This window comes from Episyrphus balteatus, chromosome 3 (genome assembly GCF_945859705.1).
Source record: "Episyrphus balteatus chromosome 3, idEpiBalt1.1, whole genome shotgun sequence".
NCBI lineage: Eukaryota > Metazoa > Arthropoda > Insecta > Diptera > Syrphidae > Episyrphus > Episyrphus balteatus.
The window spans coordinates 120613914-120625831 of NC_079136.1; the positions used below are offsets into that span (position 1 = coordinate 120613914).

The following is an 11918-nucleotide window of genomic DNA, read 5'->3' on the forward strand; positions in this document are numbered from 1 at the left end:
TGTTTTTGGTGGTTTTGGTTGTAAGAAGAACCATACCAAACATGCTATAACCCGCAAGAGGATATAGCTATACTTCCGTCATTCGACTCAGCGATGTGCTTCGTGATAAATGAAGTGACATCCTTCGTATTTACATACCTTAATCCTATCAATTTGTCTGGCCAAAGATGGAATTTTCAACATTTGTTCATTGTTTCGTCTTTTGTTTGTTGTTGCTTATTTTTTTTTTTTTTTTTGCTCAGAACATCGAGGGGATGTCGATGTCATCGTTTCGATTGTGGGTTGGGTGTATTGTATATGTTTTTTTTTTGGAGCTGAAAGTTTTTGTGGTCATCTTGAAAAATAATGATTTTGATTCAAGTGTTTTTTTTTTTTTTCAAAAAACTTTTATTTTTTTATTTTTGTATGAGTGGAATCCAGCCATAACCTCGTTGGGAAGTATGGTGGTCGTCATCAGTAGAAGTTTGAATATGAATAGACCATTCTTTGGTTTTAATTCTAAATATTTCTAGTGGTGAATTGAGTGTAGAACTCGAATAGACCTTTCTTTTGATGAAAAATTCAAGGTTTTCTGGTGAGAAATTTGGTGTTGGCAGCAAGTGGTAACCGAAAGATTAAAATAGAACTTGAATAGACCTTCCTTTTGATTTGATATTCTAGAACTATGAACAAAAATAGATCTTGAATAGATCTTTCTTTTGATGTGGAATTCAAGACTTTCTGGTGACAAATTTGTGTGGGAAGCAAGTTGTTCGAGATCTACAGAAGTAGAGATTTGAATAGACCTTCCTTTTGACTTGAAAGTCAAGATTTTCTGGTGAGAAATTTAGTTTTGGTAACAAGTGGTTACTGATCTACCAAAATAGAACTTGATAAATGTTCCCTTTGACTTGAAATTAAAGGATTTCTGGTAAGAAGTTTGATATTAGTAGCAAATTGCTCCGATCGACTAAAATAGAACTTAAATAGACCCAACTTTTGGCTTGAAATTCAATTATTTCTGGTGATAATTTTAATGTTGGTAGCAAGTTTTCCTAATTGACTAAAATAGAACTTGAATAGACCTTCTTTCTGCCTTTAAATTAAAGGATTTCCAGTGAGATGTTTGGTGTTGGCAGCAAGTTGTTACCGATTGAAATAGAAAAATAGAACTTAAATTGACCATCCTTTTGATTTTAAAATCAAGGATTTTTGGTGGTAAATTTGGTTTTGGCAACAAGTGGTTACCGATCGACTAAAATAGAACCTGAACAGTAGTGTTAGTAGCAAGTTGTTCCTGATCGACTAAAATAGAACTTGAATAGAACTTCTTTTTGATATGAAATTCAAGGATTTCTGTTGAGAAGTTTGATGTTGGCAGTAAGTTGTTCCTGATCGATTAAAATAGAACTTAAATAGACCTTCCTTTTGACTTGAAATAAAAGATTTCTGGTGAAAAATTTGGTGCTGGCAGCAAACGGTTACCGATCGACTTAAATAGAACTTCAATACACCTTCCTTTTGAGTTGACATTCAAGGATTTCTGGTGAGAAATTTGGTGTTTGCAGAAAATTGTTCCTGATCGACTAAAATAGAACTCATAAAGACTTTCCTGCTGATAAAAAAAATCAATGATTTCCAATAGATATTGATATTTTCAGGCGATCGATAAAAATAGAACACAAATAGACCTTCGGCTCTTATCACTTAACCAATAAAAAGATAATAGTTAGAGTTTGATATTGTGCGAATTTTATTTTGAAATTTAACAATGTATGCATGCACTAGCTGCTTCGCTGGGAATAAGCAATTGAAAATTAAAATTTGAGTCGAAGTGGACCGTGTTACCCACAAGGATCTAAAGAATCATAAGAGCCTCGTGGTTTAAAAGGAATTTCAGCCACATTAAATCCACAAAACTGCGATGATCCAGATGAGTTCGTCGACATCTATACAAATCATAATTTTCGAAAAAGTATTCAGGTCCCAATTCTTTCAATTTGTTCTCCAGGTTTTTATGATACCAAATTCAAGTGAGCATTATTGAGGTTCAAAATGGTACAAATTGTGACGTTCAAACATCCACAACTTAATAAATTTGTAGCATTCAACCTTCTCAAATCACTTAAGCCTAATTGCTTTGGCATTAACAATTGCAAGTAGGATAGTAAGCAATTCGACAACGATAACTTATACCAGGCCGACGAAAAGGTCTTCCCAAAACCAGCCATTGTGGTGTTTCATCTTGAATGCCATTACGTTTGCAGCATTCCCAAGTACTATAAAGCACATCAGATTTAACTTTTCGAGTTTTTGGCTAAAATTAAAACAATTTACATACATACAAATATTTTTTTACATGAAGGGTCATGAAAAATGAGACTTTGGTTAGCAAACATCAATATTCCTTACCAATTTTATTTTAGTTCTATTTTTGTTTATCTTTTCTACCATCAAAGGTTTAACCTTGTTTCTTTTAACAGGTTTCTTTTTTAAAGATGAAATTGGTTTTTGTGGAAGAATTTGTGGTATTGCTTCCACTTCGGATCCAAAATAAGGCTTAAATGTTTGCCAACCAAAAATTAAAGATATCGGTATGTTTTGATGGGACAAAGTCTCATTAAACTTACCCCATAAGGTATGCAGCAAGGATCACACTGTATGCAACATGAACCATAGGAATTTAAAGCAAATGGGTCACACATATTTTTAATATTTTTTTTTTTTTATTATTCTTTACTGAAATTTTGATAATTTTAACTTTTGGGGTCCTAAAAGCTTTTGAATTGATATCTTGATTTTTTTTTTTACAAGTTAGTATTTTTTTTATTGGACTTAAAGTAAGTTTTTAATGTTTTTATACATAGATGAAAAGTATAAAGGCTAAAAAAAACCCGACGAGTTCCAAACTTTGAATTTTTGTGTGAAGTATTCGTTTTAATAGCTCAAAACATTAAAAGCTTTTCCAGCGGATTTTTGAACATTTCGCGTCATAAGTTCATTTTGACGGAAATGTCTTTAGTAGACCTGTTTTGAGTTCTGGTTCAAGATGTAAAATAGTAATTAAAGTGCAACCTTCATTTTAAAAACAAGGAGGAAGGTGTATTTAAGCTCTATTTTGGACAATCGTCTACAATTTGCTTCCAACACAATATTTTTCACGTTCTACTAAAGTTCTTTACTGGTCGTACATCTACTTTTCTAGAGTTCTATAATAATCTTTGGTGTATGACTTGCTGCCAGCACCAAATTCTACACCAGAAATGTTTGAAAATCACTTAAAAAAAAGATTTATTCGAGTTCTATAATAGCCTTTTTCTTTTAATTTTTCACCAATTCGAATTTTTCGTCGGACGACATTGAATTTTTCATCAAATTAAAGGTCTATTCGAGTTCTACAATAATTTCTGGTGTATGACTTGCTGCCAGAACCCAATTGGACACAAGACATATTTGTAATTAACTTAAAAGGATGGTTTATTCAAGTTCTATAATAGTCGATTGCTTTCTACTTGCCAATTCAAAATTTTCGAGGGACCTCATTACTTTTTTTTATCAAAAAAGGGTATTATTCAAGTTCTATTTTTGTTGATCACCTAATAGGTACTTGGTTAAAGCACCAAATTTTCCACAATATTTCATTTAATTTCAAATCAAATTAAAAATCTATTTATGGTCTATATTTACTGATAACTCCAGGTTCTATTTTTGCCTTTCCTATCTACTACTAACTTTAAAATCTGTTTCCCATATTTCACAATGCAAATATATTTCTGTTTCCTCATTGTCATTGGTCATTGGAAGTCTAGACATGACATGACCTACTTTTAGGCATTTGAAAGTCTTCAACTTGTACAAAACTGAGGAGCAACTATTTTCACTATTTCGTTTGCCAATTTTTAATGATTACTAAATTTTACTTTAATTTTAACTCAGGCAATAATTTCCTTAATTTATCATAAAAACCTTTCAAAATTTCTCAGTAAAAATATTTTTCAAAACTTAAATTTTAATTCTATTTTAGCTCGACTCTTTATGTTGTAGCTTCACAAATTCTAAGTAAAAATCTAGAAAATATTTTTAAAAAAATTAAAGGTTCAATAATTGCATTACCCCAAGAATATTAATCTTTTTTTAAAACTAATTTCTTATTTTTCAGAATAATTTCATAAAAAACGAAAAACAGTACAAAAAAAGAAATGTGCGAACCAGGAATTCCTTGTTGTGCCCCATGTGACCCCTGCTCAGGACCATATGAAGTAAGTTTTTCCCCGAAACCTTTAAATCTTCTATAAACTTTTAACTATTTTGCCAATAGCCCTCTCCTCAATGTTATTCTGGAGCTGAATTAGAAGCTTTGCCACAATGTGCCCCAAGACCTCCGCCACCATTACCAAAATGTGTAACCATTCAACAGCCACCACGTTTGATTTGCAAAAAGAAAGTCGTTTTCAATCAGAAAATTGTCCCCGAACCAATGGTTGTTAATCGTTGTCGCCAAATCACTATACCAAAAGTTGTTGATGTTACACGGGTCATAAAAGTCCCTAAACTAACTTGGGTCTCACAAATGATACGTGAACCAAGAGTCATTTATTATCCATCAATGATTCCTGATCCATATGTTGTATGCTATCCAAAGCGAATCTGTGAACCAAGAGAAGTTTGTCAGACATTCTTGTGTCAGCCAAAACCTCAAGTTATTGATATACCACCACCGAGAGAGTATTGCTGCTATCAAAATGGACCCATTCGTTATAAGCCAAGTCAGCCATGTCCACCGAATCCGATATCGTCGGGTTGTGGACCGTTGCCTTGTTTTACAAATGGACAGTATCCAGTTTGTGAGCCATCAGCATGTGGACCTCCGTCATGTGGACCATATCCTCCATCGTGTGGACCGTGTCCACCATGTGGTCCTGCGCCGTGTGGACCTTGTGGACCTTGTGGACCGTGTGGCCCTTGTGGAATTCCAATGCCAAACGGCCCAGTTATGACAAAATGTGGACCCTGCGATCCATGTGGTCCTGTGGGACCGTGCGGACCATGTTTACCAGGACAACCATATATGGCATGCTAGAAACTCAAAATTAGTGAACAACTTTGGTAGAAGATGGCTAAAAAAATATTTTTAGAAACTTTTTTGAATAAAATTTATAAATTACTACAAAAAATTGTTGTTTTATGTTTTTTTTTTTTTTTTTATTGACTGTGAATGTGGATCGAAAGTTCATGAAGTGTGGACATAGGCGTCGATTTAAATATAAAATCGGTTTTAAATCGAGTGTGGATCGTAAGTGGATTGTGTGTGGATAAAGTTTGGATTGAATGTGGATCGTATGTCAATAGGTTGTTTATTGTGGTCGGATTGAATGTTTTTTGGAGCTGAGCTTGGTTTATATTGAGATTTGTATCGAATGTGCACTGTGCAGACTTCCAGAGGCGGCGCTAGACCAAAATGAGGCGTGTGCTAGAGTAAATTTTCTAATAACAAACTTAAGACAAAACGTTTCATTTCAATGTAAGCCCTGTTCCTTTGGGAGGTGGCAAAGTACTACTAGTAGTTTACTAGCGATTTCCAAGACAGTATATGATAGTACTAGATTAACCAAAACATCTACTATTAGAAGACTACCACTTCCAATGGAACAGGGCTGTAGATGAAAAACAAAATGCACGACTCGATCTCACGAACTTTTTCTTAAGTTTCAGATTGCTTTAATTTTTAAAACTTTTTATATAAATAAGATTTTTTGTTAAATGTTCTAAAACGTACATATCAAAAAAAAAAATAATTCGTTCTTCAAATCAAACAAAAAAACAGCATCTAGAATGAATTTCAGCAATTTGATTTCTTTTATTAGGGCGCGTTTTTAGAAAAAATCAAAATCGTTAGAAATCGCTATAAACATTTTTCGGAAAAAAACTATTTTAAGTAAAATTGATATGAAATTTTGCAGAAATTTTGTAGGTATTCTTGTTTTCGTCAGTTTCTTTTTTAGAATATAAAAATATCAATTGAATTACCAATTGGAAAAGGGGAATAAATCCATCTCATCTTATTGTTAGCAAAACGCAGATAACTGCACAACTTCTTTATTTGATGGTTCTAAGAATGCGGTTAGGCTAGTCTCACGTTAGTCTTAAAATTTGAAAATTTACACTTTTCAAACAACCTGTAATATAGCTGAGTGCCATTGCTATATTAAAATAAAAAAATTAAAATTTATCAGTAGGAAGAAGGAAATAAGGCCGGGATTTGTTTCTATCTTTAAACTATTGTTTTTTTTTTTAAATCACTTTTATATGTATATGATTTCTATGCAGTTTGGTAATAACAACATAAGTCCAAAATCGTCGTTTTGAGATAAACGCATTTTAAAGTTTGAGAAATGCCCCAAATACAATTTTATTTAATGCAAGTATATTGGGATGCAATTATTTTTTAAATTATCAAGGGGCACGGTAGTGCCCAGCCAAGTTCTCTAGCAACTTTGGCACTACACCCTTATTTACAGGACCCCCCTCTAACTTCCACACCAAACATGCTAAAAATTTCAAACTCGCTATATTTGTTGAGCTGATCAAAACCAAACACCTTGAAAAATTTAAGCCTCCTACAATGAGTAGTTTCTGAGATATAGGGCTTTAAAAATCGCAAAAACTGACTATCTGACTCACTGACTCACTGATTCACTGACTCACTGACAGATCATCAAAATTATGGAGAACTTCCCGATATCGTAGAAACTTGAAATTTTACACGGTGATAGGACTTGTGGTGTATACAAAGGAAAAAATCGAAAACTTGAGATTTTCAATTCAGGGGGCGTGGCATCCGCCCATTTCCGCTGAATTTTTATAAAATATTATAGAGCACTTCTGATTATCGTAGAACCTTGAAATTTGGTAGAATGTCGATAGATAAATGTGGATAGATAAATGTGGATAGATAAATGTGGATAGATAAATGTGGATAGATAAATGTCGATAGATAAATGTGGATACATAAATGTGGATAGATAAATGTGGATAGATAAATGTGGATAGATAAATGTGGATAGATAAATGTCGATAGATAAATGTGGATAGATGTATGTGGATAGATAAATGTGGATAGATAAATGTCGATAGATAAATGTCGATAGATAAATGTGGATAGATAAATGTCGATAGATAAATGTCGATTGATAAATGTGGATAGATATATGTGGATAGATAAATGTGGATAGATAAATGTGGATAAATAAATGTCGATAGATAAATGTCGATAGATAAATGTCGTTAGATAAATGTCGATAGATAAATGTGGATACATAAATGTGGATAGATAAATGTGGATAGATAAATGTCGATAGATAAATGTCGATTGATAAATGTGGATAGATAAATGTGAATAGATAAATGTGGATAGATAAATGTGGATAGATAAATGTGGATAGATAAATGTCGATAGATAAATGTCGATTGATAAATGTGGATAGATAAATGTGGATCGATAAATGTGGATAGATAAATGTGGATAGATAAATGTGGATAGATAAATGTGGATAGATAAATGTGGATAGATAAATGTCGATAGATAAATGTCGATTGATAAATGAGGATAGATAAATGTGGATCGATAAATGTGGATAGATAAATGTGGATAGATAAATGTGGATAGATAAATGTTGATAAAAGTTACCAAATTCTGAGAGCCCTAAAGTTGGCCTATCTGCATATTTCGTTTGATCCATTACTTTTGGGACACCCTGTATGTGGATAGATAAATGTGGATAGATAAATGTGGATAGATAAATGTCGATAGACAAATGTCGATTGATAAATGTGGATAGATAAATGTGAATAGATAAATGTGGATAGATAAATGTGGATAGATAAATGTGGATAGATAAATGTCGATAGATAAATGTCGATTGATAAATGTGGATCGATAAATGTGGATAGATAAATGTGGATAGATAAATGTGGATAGATAAATGTCGATAGATAAATGTGGATAGATAAATGTGGATAGATAAATGTCGATAGATAAATGTCGATTGATAAATGAGGATAGATAAATGTGGATCGATAAATGTGGATAGATAAATGTGGATAGATAAATGTGGATAGATAAATGTTGATAAAAGTTACCAAATTCTGAGAGCCCTAAAGTTGGCCTATCTGCATATTTCGTTTGATCCATTACTTTTGGGACACCCTGTATGTGGATAGATAAATGTCGATAGATAAATGTCGATAGATAAATGTCGATAGATAAATGTCGATAGGTAAATGTCGATACATAAATGTGGATAGATAAATGTGGATAGATGTATGTGGATAGATAAATGTCGATAGATAAATGTGGATAGATAAATGTGGATAGATAAATGTGGATAGATAAATGTCGATAGATAAATGTGGATAGATAAATGTGGATAGATAAATGTCGATAGATAAATGTCGATAGATAAATGTGGATAGATAAATGTGGATAGATAAATGTGGATAGATAAATGTCGATAGATAAATGTCGTTAGATAAATGTCGATAGATAAATGTGGATAGATAAATGTGGATAGATAAATGTGGATAGATAAATGTCGATAGATAAATGTCGATTGATAAATGTGGATAGATATATGTGGATAGATAAATGTGGATAGATAAATGTGGATAGATAAATGTGGATAGATAAATGTCGATAGATAAATGTGGATAGATAAATGTGGATAGATAAATGTTGATAAAAGTTACCAAATTCTGAGAGCCCTAAAGTTGGCCTATCTGCATATTTCGTTTGATCCATTACTTTTGGGACACCCTGTATGTGGATAGATAAATGTCGATAGATAAATGTCGATAGATAAATGTCGATAGATAAATGTGGATAGATAAATGTGGATAGATGTATGTGGATAGATAAATGTGGATAGATAAATGTCGATAGATAAATGTCGATAGATAAATGTCGATAGATAAATGTGGATAGATAAATGTCGATAGATAAATGTGGATAGATAAATGTGGATAGATATATGTGGATAGATAAATGTGGATAGATAAATGTGGATAGATAAATGTCGATTGATAAATGTCGATAGATAAAAGTCGATAGATAAATGTGGATAGATAAATGTGGATAGATAAATGTGGATAGATAAATGTCGATAGATAAATGTGGATAGATAAATGTGGATAGATAAATGTTGATAAAAGTTACCAAATTCTGAGAGCCCTAAAGTTGGCCTATCTGCATATTTCGTTTGATCCATTACTTTTGGGACACCCTGTATGTGGATAGATAAATGTCGATAGATAAATGTCGATAGATAAATGTGAATAGATAAATAGGGATAGATGTATGTGGATAGATAAATGTGGATAGATAAATGTCGATAGATAAATATGGATAGATAAATGTGGATAGATAAATGTAGATAGATAAATGTCGATAGATAAATGTGGATAGATAAATGTGGATAGATAAATGTGGATAGATAAATGTGGATAGATAAATGTGGATAGATAAATGTCGATAGATAAATGTGGATAGATAAATGTGGATAGATAAATGTGGATTGATGTATGTGGATAGATAAATGTCGATAGATAAATGTCGATAGATAAATGTCGATAGATAAATGTGGATAGATAAATGTGGATAGATAAATGTCGATAGATAAATGTGGATAGATAAATGTGGATAGATAAATGTCGATAGATAAATGTCGATAGATAAATGTCGTTAGATAAATGTCGATAGATAAATGTGGATAGATAAATGTGGATAGATAAATGTGAATAGATAAATGTCGATAGATAAATGTCGATTGATAAATGTGGATAGATATATGTGGATAGATAAATGTGGATAGATAAATGTGGATAGATAAATGTGGATAGATCAATGTGGATAGATAAATGTCGATAGATAAATGTCGATAGATAAATGTCGATTGATAAATGTGGATAGATATATGTGGATAGATAAATGTGGACAGATAAATGTGGATAGATAAATGTCGATTGATAAATGTCGATAGATAAATGTGGATAGATAAATGTGGATAGATAAATGTGGATAGATAAATGTCGATAGATAAATGTGGATAGATAAATGTGGATAGATAAATGGGGATAGATAAATGTCGATAGATAAATGTGAATAGATAAATGTGGATAGATGTATGTGGATAGATAAATGTGGATAGATAAATGTCGATAGATAAATATGGATAGATAAATGTGGATAGATAAATGTCGATAGATAAATGTGGATAGATAAATGTGGATAGATAAATGTGGATAGATAAATGTGGATAGATAAATGTGGATAGATAAATGTGGATAGATAAATGTGGATAGATAAATGTCGATAGATAAATGTCGATAGATAAATGTGGATAGATAAATGTGGATAGATAAATGTGGATTGATGTATGTGGATAGATAAATGTGGATAGATAAATGTCGATTGATAAATGTGGATAGATATATGTGGATAGATAAATGTGGATAGATAAATGTCGATAGATAAATGTGGATAGATAAATGTGGATAGATAAATGTGGATAGATAAATGTGGATAGATAAATGTGGATAGATAAATGTCGATAGATAAATGTCGATAGATAAATGTCGTTAGATAAATGTCGATAGATAAATGTGGATAGATAAATGTGGATAGATAAATGTCGATTGATAAATGTGGATAGATATATGTGGATAGATAAATGTGGATAGATAAAAGTCGATAGATAAATGTCGATAGATAAATGTCGATAGATAAATGTGGATAGATAAATGTGGATAGATAAATGTGGATAGATAAATGTCGATAGATAAATGTCGATAGATAAATGTCGTTAGATAAATGTCGATAGATAAATGTGGATAGATAAATGTGGATAGATAAATGTCGATAGATAAATGTCGATTGATAAATGTGGATAGATATATGTGGATAGATAAATGTGGATAGATAAATGTGGATAGATAAATGTGGATAGATAAATGTCGATAGATAAATGTGGATAGATAAATGTGGATAGATAAATGTGGATAGATAAATGTTGATAAAATTTACCAAATTCTGAGAGCCCTAAAGTTGGCCTATCTGCATATTTCGTTTGATCCATTACTTTTGGGACACCCTGTATGTGGATAGATAAATGTCGATAGATAAATGTCGATAGATAAATGTGGATAGATAAATGTGGATAGATGTATGTGGATAGATAAATGTGGATAGATAAATGTCGATAGATAAATGTCGATTGATAAATGTGGATAGATATATGTGGATAGATAAATGTGGACAGATAAATGTGGATAGATAAATGTCGATTGATAAATGTCGATAGATAAATGTGGATAGATAAATGTCGATAGATAAATGTCGATAGATAAATGTCGATAGATAAATGTGGATAGATAAATGCCGATAGATAAATGTCGAGAGATAAATGTCGATTGATAAATGTGGATAGATAAGTGTGGATAGATAAATGTGGATAGATAAATGTCGATTGATAAATGTCGATAGATAAATGTCGATAGATAAATGTCGATAGATAAAGATTGATAAATGTCGATAGATAAATGTCGATAGATAAATGTGGATAGATAAATGTGGATAGATGTATGTGGATAGATAAATGTGGATAGATAAATGTCGATAGATAAATGTCGATGGATAAATGTGGATAGATATATGTGGATAGATAAATGTTGACAGATAAATGTGGATAGATAAATGTCGATTGATAAATGTCGATAGATAAATGTGGATAGATAAATGTCGATAGATAAATGTCGATAGATAAATGTCGATAGATAAATGTGGATAGATAAATGCCGATAGATAAATGTCGATAGATAAATGTCGATTGATAAATGTGGATAGATAAATGTGGATAGATAAATGTGGATAGATAAATGTCGATTGA

The 11918-nt window shown here is 31.7% G+C and overlaps 1 protein-coding gene and 1 long non-coding RNA gene across 2 annotated transcripts; one reads left to right on the top strand and one right to left on the bottom strand.

Moving 5' to 3' along the window:
• Positions 1-2283: 2283 nt before the first annotated feature.
• LOC129916563 (uncharacterized) lies at positions 2284-2782 on the bottom strand. The gene is made up of 3 exons (XR_008772503.1): positions 2610-2782; positions 2392-2538; positions 2284-2296 (listed from the first exon to the last, which is right to left on the bottom strand). It is a non-coding gene; the product is annotated as an uncharacterized LOC129916563 (long non-coding RNA).
• A 1160-nt stretch (positions 2783-3942) lies between these two features.
• Positions 3943-5153, top strand: LOC129915258 (DBF4-type zinc finger-containing protein 2 homolog). Its single transcript, XM_055994744.1, has 3 exons — positions 3943-4074; positions 4139-4238; positions 4298-5153. Exons 2-3 carry the CDS (start codon positions 4179-4181, stop codon positions 5057-5059), a joined length of 822 nt encoding a protein of 273 aa, XP_055850719.1. The 5' UTR covers positions 3943-4074; positions 4139-4178; the 3' UTR covers positions 5060-5153.
• The last annotated feature ends 6765 nt before the right edge of the window (positions 5154-11918 follow it).